This window comes from Chionomys nivalis, chromosome 7 (genome assembly GCF_950005125.1).
Source record: "Chionomys nivalis chromosome 7, mChiNiv1.1, whole genome shotgun sequence".
NCBI classification, from domain to species: Eukaryota; Metazoa; Chordata; class Mammalia; order Rodentia; family Cricetidae; genus Chionomys; species Chionomys nivalis.
In genome coordinates, this window is record NC_080092.1 from 46,652,969 (window position 1) to 46,669,362 (window position 16,394).

Here is a 16,394-nt window from a genome sequence, read left to right on the forward strand (position 1 = left end):
CCGCTCTAGCATCTACCCATGAAGGCATATTAATGGCTTGGTGAGGGGTCACACGGGCACTGGTGCCATCACCAGCATCTATCCATGAGGGCAAGCTGATGGCTTGGCAAGGGGTCACATGGAGATTGGACTGCTGCTAGCACCCACATCTATCCATGAGGGCATGCTGACGGCTTGGCGAGGGGTCGCATGGGCGCTGAGCTGCTGCTTAGAATGAGTTTTAAAAGAAATGCCCAAGGTGTGCTCCAGATTTCTGTCTCTCTGATTCTAGTTTTGCTACTTTTTTTGGTAAAGATTTTTCTGTTCCATATTTGAATACCTAAGAGTTTCCATTTTCCCTCTCCCTGCAAACAACACATAAATGCACACATATTCAAATAACTACATGCAACCCCACATATCATGTCTGTTGAGTAAGGTCACAAGCAGGAGCAGTAACCCACTGAAGACAGCGGCCCCACCCCCACCTCCTCTATCACAGGACACAGCCGTAGAGCTCCTCTGTAAATTCCAGCCCCCAGTGCCAACTCCATGCAGAAGGAGGAGGGACAGTTTGACTCCCACTCTTCCCCAGGTCCCCCGGGCCCTTTGCAGTACAGCCTAGTGGCTCCTGGTTTAAGAGGGCATCTGCCTGCTTTGGTTCCTGACATCTCAGTTTCAGACACTCTGGCTTGGGGCTCCATGCTCCTGCCCCGAAGCAGCTGTAGACTGTGATTGTATGGAAGGAGTTTTTGATTCCTAATCCCGGTCTACTTAACTGACTGACTTGGCAAAGCCTGGTAAGCCACTCCAGCAGCAGGTGTGCTGATGCCCTTGGTGGGCTGGACTCTCATCATAGACTCTGCTGTCCCTGGGTGACCGTTCGCCAGGACTCACTGGGGTGGGTTATGTAACCTGTTTATGCCCCTGCTGCTTACTAAGGGGATCACGTTGTGTAATTAGGCATTATGTAAACTGACTTAATGGGCTCAGGAGTGGCATGCCACCCACTAGGCTGGGTGAACTTGAACTGCATTCAAGCAGACAGACCCTAAGGAACTTAGAAAAGCTGTATACTTGGGTCTCTCCTAGGTGAGGGTTCTTTTCCTCTCTCACAGAGAAACTTATTCATTAAAGGTGCTGCGAATGCAAGGAAGCCTCTCAAGATGGCAGGTTAGCAGGCAAAGACAATGCAGAGGCGGGAATGGCTGCACATTTATACATGGTTTTTTTTGGAAATTCTATACTACTGAGATTTAACTTCACATATGCAAAGCATGAGTTGTGCCACTGGGCTAGATTCCCAGCTACACATCGGTGTATTTATTCTGAGTCAATAAGGAGCTTAGGGGCTGGGGGTGTGGTTCAGCTGCCAGAGCCTTTTTCTAGCACAAAGCCCTGAGTTCAGTCCCCAACACTGCCTAAAACCAGGTATACGAATACATAGTCCCAGCACTTGGCAGATGGAAACAGGAGGATTAGAAGTTTAAGGTCATCCCTGTTTATATGGGCAGTGTGTGGCTAGCCTGGGCTATATAAGACTATGTTGAAATAAATAAGAAGATAAATGAAGTTTATGATTGAAAAATCAATTCCCTTCACTGACCAACATTTATATATTTGCTGAGAACTAACTGTACTGATAGCAATTCATTCAGCTAAGAAGGCTGTATTTACCTCTGGCCCAAAGAGACACAGGCCAAAGAAACCTGTCCTATACATCACAGAAAAAAAGCATCAGGGATGAGGTCACAAATTAATTGCTACAAGCCACCTCAAGTGTCATTAAGTACAGCCTTCCTGGTTTTCTTAAACACACCCTCCCCCAAACCAGTATTTCCAATGCTGAAAAAGAGATATTAGTTCATACCCATCCTTCTTGTAAAACTCCAGCATCATGTTGTCCGTAGCAACACTGAGGGGTCGGCGGGCCTGCTCTGGCTGGCGCCGGTCAGCGGGGTCCATGTCTGGAGAGGGCATTGAGCTGTAGTTGGCATTGTGGTTCACGTGGACCGGACTCCCGTAACTGCCTGTGATGTTGAACTCTATCTCTGCAGGGAGAAAGGACCAGTGTACGTGATCTCTTGCTAATGGCACTCCCTCCCTGGATGAGAGTTGCTCACAGGCTGCCTTTAGAAAAATTCACCTCACAGTCTATACCAGCTAACCTCGTGATATTAATTCATTGTACTGATCAGCCAATGAAGAGACTGGGCAATCGCCAGACGATGCTGTTAATAGAGAAAGATAACCGGGTCAACCCTGACCACTGAACTATGATGCAAGGGTTCCAGCCTTGGTCACATTTTGTCCTCACACAAGTTAGTGGCTAAAGCTCACCCTCAGCATTTACTCCGCATGACATACAGGATCAGCGTGTTGTTGTTTCAGCAAATATTATTACAACTGCTGTCTCCATAAAATGATCACCACAGAGAAACACGCATGTAACGGCACTCCCATGGCTCATAACATCTTGTAAATTCCCTTGTAGAGAACTGTCTCAAGGATCTAATTTTGAACCAGGCACACACACAAAAAGCAACTCACTGCCTTGGAGCCCTGCTGTTATGCACTGAGGGGCAACTCAAAGACCACCATTTCAGTCAGTGGAAAGGCAGTGCCCAGATGATGCCTGAGCCCTGAACGGAAGTGCTTCCCTGCCCCCCGCCACACACCGCAGGCTCAGCCACCCTCTGCATTTGGAAAGTGAGCAGTTTGGAGCTAAGGGGCACTCCGCACTCAACCAGTTTCCCATGTTTTGTAGATATGAATAAACCACACTGTAGATGTTAGGTCAGAAGAACCCATGGACCTGGTTAGCAGAAGGCATGGACACCCGGGTACTAGAATGTCTCCTTGGCAGGGATAGAGAAGGGAGCATCCCAGACTCTGCTCCAGTGCCTGGTGCATCAGCGGCTGTGTGCAGGAGGAGTAAAAGTACTCCTGGCTTCACAGGCTCTGAGCTCATAACGACTTTCCTCTGACCCTCTGTCCCCCATAGGTGAGTTCTGATACTAACCCCCAGGGAAGAACCAGTCTGCATGCTGGATGATGGGCTCCACGATGCCGACAATCTGCAGTGAAACTGTGGTCATCATCTCGGTGATGTTCCTGCCAACAGAGCAGAGGGGTGGGCTAGCCAGCTGAGTGGGGGGACAGCTTCACTAAGTTTCACTAAGCTCAAAAAAGGACCCTGACCTGGAATCCTGCAGGCCTGGGCCTGTCAGCTGCCTCCCCGAGGCTTTATGAATAGAATCACTCCTGGTGACCATACGAGTCACAAATGCTTTTTCAGCACAAGGAAGCTTGTCTGCTTTTCAAGCCTGCTGCATCTTGCAGACAGCCAGCCCAATATCCTCTTAGGTCTAGATTTTAGGAGCTATCCTCTTACGGAAGCCTCCAGAGGGCCCAAGAGAGCTTGCCTTGCTTGGTGCCATGATGTCCCTTGCCTTCCTCTGTCACCGTCCACTCTGATTTAGATTCCTCAGACCCATAGCTCTGAGTCTGTCAGCAAGGAAAAACTGTAGGAAATTCTCTTCCTTCTCTTGACTCCAGGAAGGAGCAGGCCACAACAGAACTGGAGCTAACAGGCTTAGGTGATCCAGGGCCCAGGCCTCCTGTCCTGCAGCCCATGCCTGGCACCCTAGGGGCCCTCCCCTCCCTGGACTCACCCCTCTGATTGTGGCCACAGGAGGTTGGGTCCCAAGACGATTGCCATGTTGCTTGGAGTCATCTTGTTTACATCCTGATATTCAGACAGTTTGGATAAAAATTTGATCAAGTACCTGAAAGGCAATGAGAAGAGCTGGATTTAACTAGGACTCAATACTAGTCTTCGTCCCATAGGCCCCAATAGGAACTTCTCGTGTAGGACGTTCCTGATAAGGAGACTCACAGACCAGCCATATATGAAGAAATAACCCACATCAGGAAATAGGAATTCTGGATTCTCTTCCCCAAAGCAGACAGACCCAGAATTCAGCCAGGCAGATGCTCACATATTCCAGTGAATAACCAGTGACTAACCAGGCCCCATCTGTCCTTGTGCCTTAATACAGGATGACCAAGGTGTATCTATCACCAAACCCTGTCACCTCATGCATAACCTGCCATCTTCCCTATGTAACCAAAGTGTCTATGGCTATTCACACGCTGGGGCATTATTGCCCTCACTCGGGCTTCCTAGAAAGAGCAAATGACAACAGAACATGGCCCGCCAATTGCACTGCTGGGAACACACCCGAGAGAAATATGCCTGTGCACAAGCTGCTAAAAAGACATCTGGAGAGGCATTCTTTGCACTATGCATAGAGCCAAGGCCACTCAGATGGCCTTCCAGGGGTGAATGCATTTATGTAGAATGCTATGAAGGCATAACAAAAGAATGAAGAATTGACCATTTCAATTTGACAGAATTGACAGAATCCAATGCTCAATGTGGATGAGTCCCGGAAATATGGCAATCAAAAGAAGACAGACACAAAAGGCCACACAGTGTAATTCCACTTCATTGGTGAAATATCCAGAATGGAAAAGGGCACAGTGCAAGAAGGTAGATTAGCGGGTGCTGGCCTGGAGTGGGGGTGGTGAAGGATGGTGGGAACCAGGTTTCTTTGTGGAGTGATTAAAAACACTCTAAAGTCAGACTCTGTCGACAGGTTCACAACTCTGTGAATGAAGACTCAATCCTAAATGTCACCTTTCCAAAAGGCACAGTGATGTGTGAATTATATCTCCGTCACTTTAGTTCTTCAAAGAAGAATGACAAAGCTGTGTACAAGGTGAACACCCCGAAACAACTTGAGCATACCACACCTAGAATATCCCTGTCCTTCCTGGAGGCCGTGGGGTGTGTTTTCTTCTGGACTCCTAGCTACAAAAGGCTGCCATCCAAACAAACCCTTTGTCACAATAAAGGAAGTTCCTTGGAGGATTTTTGGTTGTGAGCCTAGCCTTTAACGGCTGAGCCATCCCTCCAAGCCTCCTTGGAGGATTTTTAATTCATCTTCTGACATCCCAGCAGATGGTGCACCTGCCTTTGGGGAGTGGGATGTTCAACCCAGTAGTCATGGTCTTCTCTCTCTCCTCACTCTATCCACAGCCTCTCCTGCTTAGGTCTCAACCTCTAAGAAGCATCCTAGGACTGGACCAGAATGTGAGATCTCTGAGAACATGCAACCTGGATCCTTGCCCATGGCTGAGGGTCGAGGTTACCAACATGTCATGAGTCATGCATATTTGACTTGGATCAGGATATTTCTAAATGCAAATTTTAATAAAAATATATCTACAGCTCACTATATCCATTTTTAGGCATACACTAAAGTAATACAGCTATATCGTAGTTATATATAGCTATATTGTTGCCAGACGACCATCTATCTACCTCCAGGGCCATTTGACCTTTTCAAATTGAGACTGTATGCATTAGACCATAGCCCCTGCCCAGCCCTGGCAACCACCTTCAATACCTGTGACTCCAACTACTCTCAACACCTCACCTATACGGAACCAAGCCTTTTCATCCACATTACTGTAAGAACCACAATTGCACTGTGTGTGCACTCCATATCAGATTTATCCATTTATCTGCCTAGGGACACTTAGGTTATTTCCACTTTGGCTGCTGTGACTCTCGCTGCGGCGAATGTGGGTGCATCCCATATCTAGTCTCTGCTTTCAGTTTCTTTGAGCAGACGCTCTGAAGTGGAGCTGCCACATCCTGTGGTAATTTGGGGTTTAGTGCTTTGAGGAACACCACAGCAGCGCTCTAGGGATTTTTAACAGGGAAACAGAAATTGTCAGGCAGATGGAAGCAGAAGTTGAAGCTGAAAATCTGCACCCTGAGAAACAGGGAGGAGAGGAAGCAAGCAAGAGAGAAATAGGCAAGGCAAGAAGGAGAAGCCAAGGGTGAGGGAGGATCTGCAGCAGAGAAGTGGTTCCCGGAACTCTCTCCCTCACCACCCTGCCTATGACTAACTCAAGGTCATATCTGCCTCCTTTGGCTCCAGACTAGGTCAGCTAGATGTCCACTAATCTCAAACACTGTAAGAGGGTGTGCAATATTCCTTGTTCTTCACAAACTGAAAAACTACATACAGTTAGCCAATGGCTGTTGGGTAGCCCCTGATGACATGTGGCTTCTGTCCCTGTCCTTAACAGCAAAACCTATCAATTTGTCCCTGCCTTATCTCATAGGCTGTTTGGAGCTTAAAATGGACAGGCATGCTAACTGTACCGCAGATCCCATAGGGTGCCCATGCCCACTAGGTTCCATGATCTTTATCCAGGGAACAGGTTAGCTGGGCTTGCATAAGCCCAATCCACATTCTCCACTCCCCTCTTACCGGATGTTGTTATGATTGGCCTTGGGCAACTTCTCACAAGCATTCCAGAGAGCCTGGAGTCTCTTGTCTTGCTCCTGAATACTGGGAAATTGACAGGAAAAGTCATTGGTTGAACACAAACTGGCGTAGCACTGATCACCAGTCTTTCTCACCAGTCACTGTCATGGACACTGGACATTTTCAATCACTGCAAATTATTAGAATTAGGTACCCGTGGCTGTTAGCACTTCCCCTTGGATGGTCTCCTTCAGTCCTGCCCTACTCTACTTCAACAAAACTTCATCTGCATGGATCACAGGTCTTAGGTGAACAGTGAGGTTAAGAGGCCAGACGATCGTGGAGCACAGGACTTTGGTGCTGTCAGGAGAACACGGGCCACCAGCTGGGAGAATCTGACCCTGCTGCCCACTTCAACCTTGCTGCATACTAAATCTCTCCATATCTGGCATAAACTAAATGCTCAACAAACAACGTAAGTTACACAGACATAAATAAATCCGACCTTTCAAAACTTGACTTCAGTGAGTGGATCGTTCCCACTAGCTAAAAGGTTTTTTCCATTATATATAGCTATTTCTCTCTCTCTCTCTCTCTCTCTCTCTCTCTCTATATATATATATATATATATATATATATATATATATATATATATATATATATATATGTAAAATCTCTCGGAATGAAAGCATTATTTTTAGGACTAAGTGTTTTTTTTTTTAAATGTATACCCAGGCCTACATGATAAGAAAAGTCTGATGCCAGAACAATCTTTTCCCCAGATCTGAAGAGTAAAGAGCATTAAGGTGAGGCCCATACCTAAGGTATGGCCATCACCTTTACATGTCACTGCTGGGTGCCTTTAGGGTCCTCTTGCTGATCTCGACCAAGGTGAGACAAATTCTCTGTACCCCTCATTTCTGCCTTGGGATAGAGGCAAGCAACCTCTACAAGACCCTTCAGCTAAAAGCTGCATTTATGAACAGAAAGGAACAGAACATATTTATGCAATGCCTAGTCAGAGCAGGCCTGGACTGGGAAGCTATGAAGCAGCCATTCTGCTCCCTGGAGTGGTGGAAACTCTGACCTTTGTTAGTGACACCTGGCTCACAGAGCTGGTGTGAACAGTCTAAACCAGAAGGTGACCCAAGTGCCCCCCCTCCCCCAACCCTGCTGCTGATTGATGTCCGATTGCATGTCTCAATAGACATGAAATATTTGCATTGCAGCTGTCGCCACCATTGCTGTCCCTCTGTCCCTTGTGAAGGCACTTTCTGTGGTGACGGTCCCATGTCCTCTTCCAGTCTTCTGCTTTTCTGAAGGTGACAGTGCAGTCTGTGGGAGGTCACCTCTTTGTGCGGACAGTACTGGGCCTGGCAGAACAGACCAAGCTGTCATGGGGCCACTGTGCTAAAAGCCACACAGTCAAAGTGAACTAGGAAAATGGGGACTAGTTTCCTAAAACAGGAGTCTTGCAGGAATCAGTCCCAGTGTCTCTGAGCCTACAGGATCATCCCCCCCTCTGCCTCGCCCCCTAAGGAGTCCCTTTAAAACAATTACGTTTTGTTGTTTCTGTTTCTTGGGGCTTTTCTGTCTGTAAAGTCAACCCATCCTGACGAATTCACTGGAAGAACTCATTCTGCCTCGTGGAATCAAGTGCTGCTCAGTTAATAAAATGGAAAAGGAAAGTTGTTAGATTTTTAAACTGAATTTGTCTTTTGACAAAGGGCAGATGATACCCGACCTTTCAGGGAATGTAAGTCAACAGATATATATTAGAATGAGTCCCTTTGTGCCAGGAACAGCCCTATAGGCTGGGAAGAATCAACAACTTGAGGCATTTATACTTTCCCTAGTGCAGAAGCAATAGGGCAAAGGGAAGAAGGATGCCCTGGAAGACTCCTCTGCAGAGCTGACATTTGAGGTGAGGCAGAAGGTATCCATGAGGCGGAGGTCTCAGAGAGCAGTCCATTAGAGGAGTCAGCCAGAGCATCTGTCCTGAAGATGGTCTCCTAGCCTCCATCCTCCTCCAGAGTATCTGTCCTGAGGATGGTCTCCTTGCCTCAGAACCCCGCATGGTTCTCCAGGGCATCTGTCCTGAGGATGGTCTCCTAGCCTCAGAACCCCACATCCTTCTCCAGAGCATCTGTCCTGAGGATGGTCTCCTAGCCTCGGAACCCCGCATCCTTCTCCACGGCATCTGTCCTGAGGATGGTCTCCTAGCCTCAGAACCCTGTATCCCCCCCCCCCCCCAGAGCATCTGTTCTGAGGATGGTCTCCTAGCCTTGGAACCCTGTATTCTCCATCTCTGCATGCTCTACCATGGAGGTACTTAATTTTACCAGGTTCCCAAAGTCACCTCCTCAGTCCCAGTAAGTCTGCACCTTGTTTCTAAAAGTGTATTTTATTTATATTTTCATTATTTCATACACATACACTATACGTCTGGATCCCATCTATCTCAACGTCTGCATCCTACTCCCCTGGGACCCCTTCTAGCATGTTTCCCTCCCATCGTCATGGCTTCTTTTTTTATTAGTATGTAATCCACTGAGTTCAATTAGTTCAGCCTGCTGGAATGCTATCTTGCTGTCTTAGTCTTGTGAGGTCTTTCTTGTACAGTTAGCCATAACTGCAGTGAGTTTTAAGTCCAAGGGCCAGATCCTGTCCAGAAGCCTGCATTTCACAGTGACACCTCCACGTCTTCCAGCTCTCACATCCCTTCTCCTCCTCCTTTAATGTTCCTGAGTTTTGTGAAGCAGGTTTGGCACAGACATAGGCCCAGCCCTCAACAGGCACTAATTATGGTCTCTGTGACCAGTTGTGAGTCACTGCATTAACTGTCCTCACTGCCAAGAGCATCCTCTTTATCATCAGTCATGATCTGGAATCTGGCCTCCTCTCTTTCGTGACCCACCAGGGTCTTGGGTGTCCTAAGCCCCCTCAGATTTGTCTACATATGCTGCATCAGCCTGGAGTGCTGCATTCTGAGTCCAGCTGAGCACTCCCTCTTCACAGGGCCAAGGTTTATCCTCTCAGCTGCTTGTGGGGCATGGAAACAAAGAATCCCAGGCAGTTTAATCCAGATCCCCAAGAAGCAGGATCAGATCCTGGGATCTTTTGAAAGTGTACCAAGAGAATGGATACAGATGGACAGTGAAGAATATCTCCACCAGGGAAAGGCATTTCTTAAGATGATGAGACCATGCAAGGCAGACTCCACTATGCCTCATGAATCTTTGGCATTAGAAATGCTTATCATCCAGGGGCAGAAACACACCTTTATTTTAAAAGACAACCACCTTTTAAAACGATTGGGACTGGCGTGTCTTGCAACATTCCCAGTGTCACTCTCAAGCTGTCCTTCCTCTCTCTAGATTCTTATCGAGAGCTCTTCTCTATCCAGGAGAAACAGGGGCAGTCTCCATCAAAGGATATGCTCTCATTTCTCACTAGAATCCCTGTTTTGTTTTGCAAAGGCATCAAATGCAGTGGCTGCATGCATGAACTCTAGGACTTGTGTGGGAGGTCCTTCTGTATATGTGTTGCTTTTACTGGTTAATGAATAAAGAATCTGCCTTGGCCTGTGATAGGGTAGAGTAGAGCTAGGTGGGAAAAACTAAACTGAATGCTGGGAGAAAGTAGGCAGACTTGGAGAGATGCAACAGACGAGTCAGAACCTTGCTGGTAAGCCACAACCATGTGGCGATACACAGATTAATAGAAATGGGTTAAATTGAGATGTAAGAGTTAGCCAATAAGAAGCTAGAGCTAATAGGCCAACCAGTGGTGTAATTAATACAATTTCTATGTTGTTATTTCGGGGCTGAGTAGCTGGGAACAAACAAGGCATCCTACAATATGGGACTGGGCTCATTTGATTTGATTTCTCACTCTTGTGTGTTAACTGACTAGTAACTTGCTGCCCCAGCCTCACTCCTCACCTTAGAGTCCTCATTTGAAAGGGAAGGTAACAGCCTAGCCCACTTCAGAAAGCTATGAAAATTAGATGGTTCAAAAATGATTATGAGCTTAGAACAATGGCAAGCCTCTAAAAAGCACTCAACACATGGCACCATTTATTAACAACACCATGGAACCAGAAACCTCCCTTCATAGTAAAACCTGTGGACCATATGTTCATCATAGCATAACTCTATTGTACTTTGGAAAACAAACAGCACTAGCAATGTACTTGGGACAACCTTCTCTAGCTTGATACATTTAAGCATGCCTTCACCTTGAGGTGAACTGGTTATCTTTGAGCTCCCAGGATTTCAAGGAATGGAAGAATAATGAGCAATGCACATTTGAGGTGATGAGTACACTAACGATGACCCTGACTTGACCACTGCACAATATATCCACACTGACACACCACAGCACACCCTAAAACCTTGTAGATTACATATCAATTAAAAAGAATGACGATTCACTTGATTGAAAGAGATGATGACCCTTGATACAGGCTCTGGTGTTCTTTCTGAGAGGCTCAGCTGGATGCCTTGAATGGCCAAGTCCCATGACCAGAGATTACTAGGAATTCTTTCCATCTGTAGGCACCTTTGCTCCCAACCTTCTCTCCTAAAATCTTCCCCCACCTCTTCTCTTCTACCCGCAAGATCTTCACTCTGCTCTCCACCACCCGGGCTCTGGTGCCAATCCACCTGTCCCATATTGTCTACTTCCTCGCTACACGTGGTCATTTGTATTTTAAGATAGTTGCGGCACTGACTGCTGGCCTGCTAATTCTGCTTCTTTGGCCCAGTCTTTAGACACCATGAATTGTATCTACTGCCCACATGGGATGCCTCAACTAGACAATAGTAGAAAGAGCAAGAAACAAATAGTCTTGAGGTCTTTACCCACTGTGGCTAAAATATCTCTGTAACAGATATGGGTAAAGACCTCAAGACTATTTGTTTCTTGCTCTTTCTGCTAAAAGAAATCACTGCCATTGTCTAGTAAGGCCTTTCCAGAAACTTCTTTAATGTACACACAGGGCCACTTCTAAAAATCTATCTTTAGTAATGTACTTAGAGGAAGGAAGGGGAGGAGGAAAATGATAAAATTACATTAGAACCTCAAATAATGGAAGAACACACACACACACACACACACCCCTCTTGTGTTCTTATTAACTTGCCTGTTTCATTCAGCAACAGACCTATCTTCCCTAGTAGCCAGAGTGGCCCTATCAGCTTCTTAATTGCCTCAGAACATGAGGCACTGCCTCTGCCCCTCAATGAGCCATTAGTAACTTCACAGAGTTACACTCTGCATTCTTGCAATATCTTTTTGGGAACATGATGCTCATGATGGAAAGCAAAGAGTGCAGTTGCTTATCTGAGACCACAGGCTTTCACACTTCGGAGAACCTACAAGCAATGCAGCATAGCCACTACTTACATGGCATTAGGTTTTATAAGTAATCTATGGATGGCTTAAAGTGCACATGAAGTTCTATGAAAACACTATACTCGCTGCTTTGGATAAAGAACCTAAGCATCCAATGGTCCACAGATACCTGCAAATGAATGTAGTCCTCATAATCCTAACCCACATGCAATTCAATATAAGGTACTCACTTGGAAGCTTGGATCCATTCCTCATAGAGTTCAAAGGTCATAAGAGGTTCTGGCAACTCTCGAAGATAAGACTTCAAAGCCCCTGGGAATAAATACAGTAAGCTGTTACACCACAGCAGGACAAACTGCATCAGCCTGCACTGCTCCAAGTGGACATGACTCCTTGACCCACACATGATCAAATAGTGGATTCCTATGTGAACAGTTACCAGGCTTCGAGAGTACCTGGGTTGAAAATTACATAGCCCTGCAACTTGTTTTCCACATTACCCACCTTCAACTGTACTAATAAGGTAGTCTTCCATCAGTGATCAGAAAACGGCCTGAAAGGGGGCCCTACGTGGACATCTGAAGCCATTGTTCCTGACATGGAGCCGCACACTGTCCATGCTCACCCGTTTCCTGGGAACCCTGGCTCAGAGGTGGAGGGTACCCACCTGCAATGGCGTGGGGGTCTGCCGAGTACTCCTGCACATCCACCACACAGCAGTCCAGTGCAGCTTTCAACTTCTTCAGCTTGGAGGCCGAGGGGGCTACCCGGAAGAGGCCCTGCCAATGGGATGGAGGGGTTAGAATGTGGTCAGCAACTCAGAGAGATAGGAGAAAAACAGAGAGCTGGAAAGTCTACCTGCTCTTCCTTCTGGACCACCCCTTCTTCGGCATCTCAACCAGGGCCCTGTTCTGATGAAGCAGCTGCCTGCTCCTAGGTGTCTCCTCCAGACTGAAGCAACTCCTGAGTCCACCCTGCTGCTCTCTGCAGCAGCTCACTGCCTGGCAGCTCAATGCACTGACTTACTGGGCATCTGAACCCTGGACTCTCGGGTGTCTCTTTTACACTTAGTAAATATCTTGGAGAATCTACCTGAGAGCTGCCAGACACACAGGTCTAATAACCTGGGCAAACAAATGTCTATGGCAGTGATTCTCAACCTTCCTAATGCTGTGACCCTTTAATACAGTTCCTCCTGTTGTGGTGACCCCCAACCATCAAATTTTCATTGCTAACTCATAACTGTTGTTTTGCTACTGTTATGAATTGTAATGTAAATCTCTGTGTTTCCTGATGGTCTTAGGTGGCCTCTGTGAAAGGGTCATTCAATCCCTGAAGGAGGTTGTAACTCACAGGTTGAGAACCACTGGTCTACAGGATGCGTGCATATGCACGTGTATGTGTATACTTGAATACACACTGGGAGACACCAAGCGAAATAAACAGCACCGGTGTCTTGAGAAGAACATGTTGGTGGTCTGCCACGCTCCAGATTCCATTATTTTGGTATTACTACCACTTAGGGCCAAATGAACAGCCTCACATTATAAAGTAAAACTGAGGTAGACAGGCGTGTTTGGAAGAGAAGATAGATGCAGGCCAGAGCTGGGAAGGAAGCTTCAGGCCCAGGGCTGTAGAAGTATGGAGTCTTTTGGCTTTCCACTCTGCCTCCTTAGGTGCCCCACAGACTAAAAAACAAGTTGGGAAGGTGACCCTCCCTCCTCTTAGGTTTCATGGAAGCCCAGACTTCCACATTGCTCCTGAAGAAAACATTCCCAGTCCAGGATGGAGATTTGGAGCTGTGGGGTTGGCTGACTCCTTTCTCAGTAGAGGATGTAAGACAAGCGGATGTCTAGAACTCACTGGCCTATGTGTGAGGAGGTTATGCTAACGAGCTTGGGCAAATGTGTCCATCAGGCTGCTGTGACAAGGACATCAAGCTACAGAGCACACAAAAAAAGATTGGCTTATATCTTATAACCATGCTGTGGCCACACAGGAAGGGCCGGTAGTGTTAGAGATGAATAACACAAAAGAGGAGGAACCATGCTATTCAACTCCATGGCTCCTGCCCTACTTACATTTTTCATTTCCCACAGCATGAGGTATTCACAGCCATTTGCAGTCTGGAAATACTAAACAGGAATTTCTAGAAAGGAGTTGCTCACAGACTTTAGATTCTTTTACTACAATGTGTTGTTAGAACTATTCTATTTTATTATTGGTTACTATTAGTCTTTGTGGGGATTTAAATGCTAAAGGTCCGCATAAGCTTAAGCACTTGAACACGTGGTCCCCAGTTGGTAACACTGTTTGGGGAGGTTTAGGAATTTGCTGGAGGAAATATGCCAGCGGAGCTGGGTTCCAAGCCTCATGACACTTCCGGTTTGCTCTCTGCTTCACATTTGCCTTTAAAGATGCAAGCTCTCAGCTTCCCACCTGTGCCACTGTGCCTGCCTCGGTGCTCTGCCTGCCCACCATGGACTCCCACCCTTCTTCTTTCTTGGCTTTGGTGATGGTGTTTTACCAACTAACCAGAAATTAACTAATACAGTTTCTGATTATGCCTAATTTATAAATTTGACTTTCTTACAAGTGTGCGTGCAGGCTTAGGAAGGCACAAAGCAATACAGGGTCTGGGTTACCCATGCTTCGGGCATCTACCGGGTGACTGGTATGGATAGAGGGGAACAGACAGCATAAGCAGATAGGGTTGGCTGCCTAACAGCAAAGACTGTTTCATTAAAGGGAGATTATGAATGTAGCTAGTCAGTTCAATCCAAAGGTGTCAGAGGACTTTTCAAGATATGCTGGAAAATGGCAACCAAGGCACAGTGGAGGCTGCATGTAGGAGATATTCATACAGGGGCTGAAGCATAACTAGTGGATCCCTGGGAGGACTCCTCAGAGAAGCTGAGGTACAGATAGAGAAGTATATGACTATAACAGAAGACAACTAGACAGAGGAGGGCAGAGGCCTGTGTTCAGCAAGGATATTGGGGCCCCATGGGCCAGACTGTGGCAAAGCCACAGTAGCTGTATCAGGCAGTGTGGCAAACAAGGCCGGGGCTGCTCACTGGACTTGGCCCCCTGGGAAGATGAAAGAGGGCAATTTGAGCCACAGGATGGGGGCTGTGGTGTTTGAATGAGAGTACCCCCTGAGGCTCATATGCATGGATACTTAGTTCCCAGTTTCTAGAATTGTTAGGGGAGGATTGGAGGAAACACGTCACTGGGGGTGGGCTTTGAGGTTTCAAAAGACTCATGCTATTCCCTGTTAGTACTCTTTATCTCCTACTTGAGGATAAAGATGTGAGCTCCCAGCTGTTCCTGCTGCTATACCTTTGCTCCACCATCATGGACTCAAGCCCTCTGAAACTGTCAGCCCTAAATTAAATGCTTCTTTTTATATAAAATGCCTTGGCCATGGTGTCTTGTCACAGCAATAAAAAGTAACACCACAAGAAGAGGACAGAGTGAGCGGTGGTGTGCACATGAGCAGTGAATGCTGAGTGCTTTTGGAATTGGGTTTCATAAGAAAACAAAACCAATGGATTAGGAAAGGAATGGGAGGCTTCCCTGGACTGCAAGGAGATAAATCTTTTTTAGGCTTAAGAAAATCTATCATATTTGTTAGTGAAAGAAAACAGAGTAGAAAAAAGGCAAAAATTGGGGGGGGGTCTGTCTAGAGGAAGAATGTCCCAGGAAGGGCAGACACCAGAAGCAAGGATGAGACAGGAAATATCAAAGGCCAGTTCACCAACTGATGCTGGCTAGGTTCTTGGCGATGCTAACCAAGTTTGTTACTTAGAACATATAAAGAACATATAATGAGACTATGGCAGATAAGATTTGCTTCTCAATACCCAAGGCAAGCTTTAGGGGCAGCAAATGGAGGTGGAGGTAAAAAAAAGTGGCTAGGGAAAACACTCATTGTTTTATCTTTGTGTAAGTTTTTCTGTAATTAAAAGAAATAGCCAAAGTTGTATAGCAAGTTCCATAGCAGTTTGGGCAATTGGGTGAGAGTCGGCCTCAAAAAAGGAAGAGGGAAGAGGAGTGGGAAGGAGAGATGGAGAGAGGGAGGGAGGGAGGGAGGGAGGGAGGGAGGGAGGGAGGGAGGGAGGGAGGGAGGCAGGAAGGGAGGAAAGGAGGAAGGGAGACAGAGACAGAGAGACAGAGACAGACAGAGAGGGAGGGAAAAAAAGAGAGAGAGATGTCTGGCAAGACAAGCCTAGTTAGCCTCCACCATGAGAAGTTCTTGGGGACCAAGGAAACCCTTCTCTGTTTGACGACTATGAAAACTGTAATCAAGTTTTAATAACATAAAGGCATAAACAAAGCCTCCATATTTATTGGTGTGTATGGGTAGTGAGTGCATGTGGTGTCCACATGAGGATGCCAGAGAAGGACATTTCCCCTATTGCTCTCTGTCTTAGTCCCTTGCAAAGGGGTCTCTTGCTATGGCTGGAACTCACAGGTCTGTGGCTAGGAAGGAGTCTAGTAAACCGCAGAACTCCATCTCTGCCCCCATCCACCCTGCACTAGAGTTACAGGAGTGTACCCATTTCTTCACCTGGGTGCCGGAGATTATAATCCTTGTCCTCCTGCTTGCATAGCAGGAACTTAAGGACTGAGCCATCTCCCCAGCTCCAGAGTTACTGTTTTCTTTCCCCCTTTAAAGTTTATAAGTTTTACCCTTAGTTTTCCATT

The 16,394-nt window shown here is 46.7% G+C and overlaps 1 protein-coding gene across 4 annotated transcripts in view; it reads right to left on the bottom strand.

The window, feature by feature from the left end:
• Positions 1 to 16,394, bottom strand: part of Arhgap44 (Rho GTPase activating protein 44) — a 150,804-nt gene that overhangs the window by 17,301 nt on the left and 117,109 nt on the right. For all 4 annotated transcript variants that reach the window (XM_057775761.1, XM_057775759.1, XM_057775758.1 and 1 more), the window contains exons 11-16: positions 12,352 to 12,463; positions 11,915 to 11,996; positions 6,330 to 6,410; positions 3,654 to 3,767; positions 3,002 to 3,093; positions 1,850 to 2,030 (exon numbers count right to left, since the gene is read on the bottom strand). In XM_057775761.1, the coding sequence (XP_057631744.1) occupies positions 1,850 to 2,030; positions 3,002 to 3,093; positions 3,654 to 3,767; positions 6,330 to 6,410; positions 11,915 to 11,996; positions 12,352 to 12,463 (662 nt within the window). The remainder of the gene's footprint in view (positions 1 to 1,849; positions 2,031 to 3,001; positions 3,094 to 3,653; positions 3,768 to 6,329; positions 6,411 to 11,914; positions 11,997 to 12,351; positions 12,464 to 16,394) is intronic.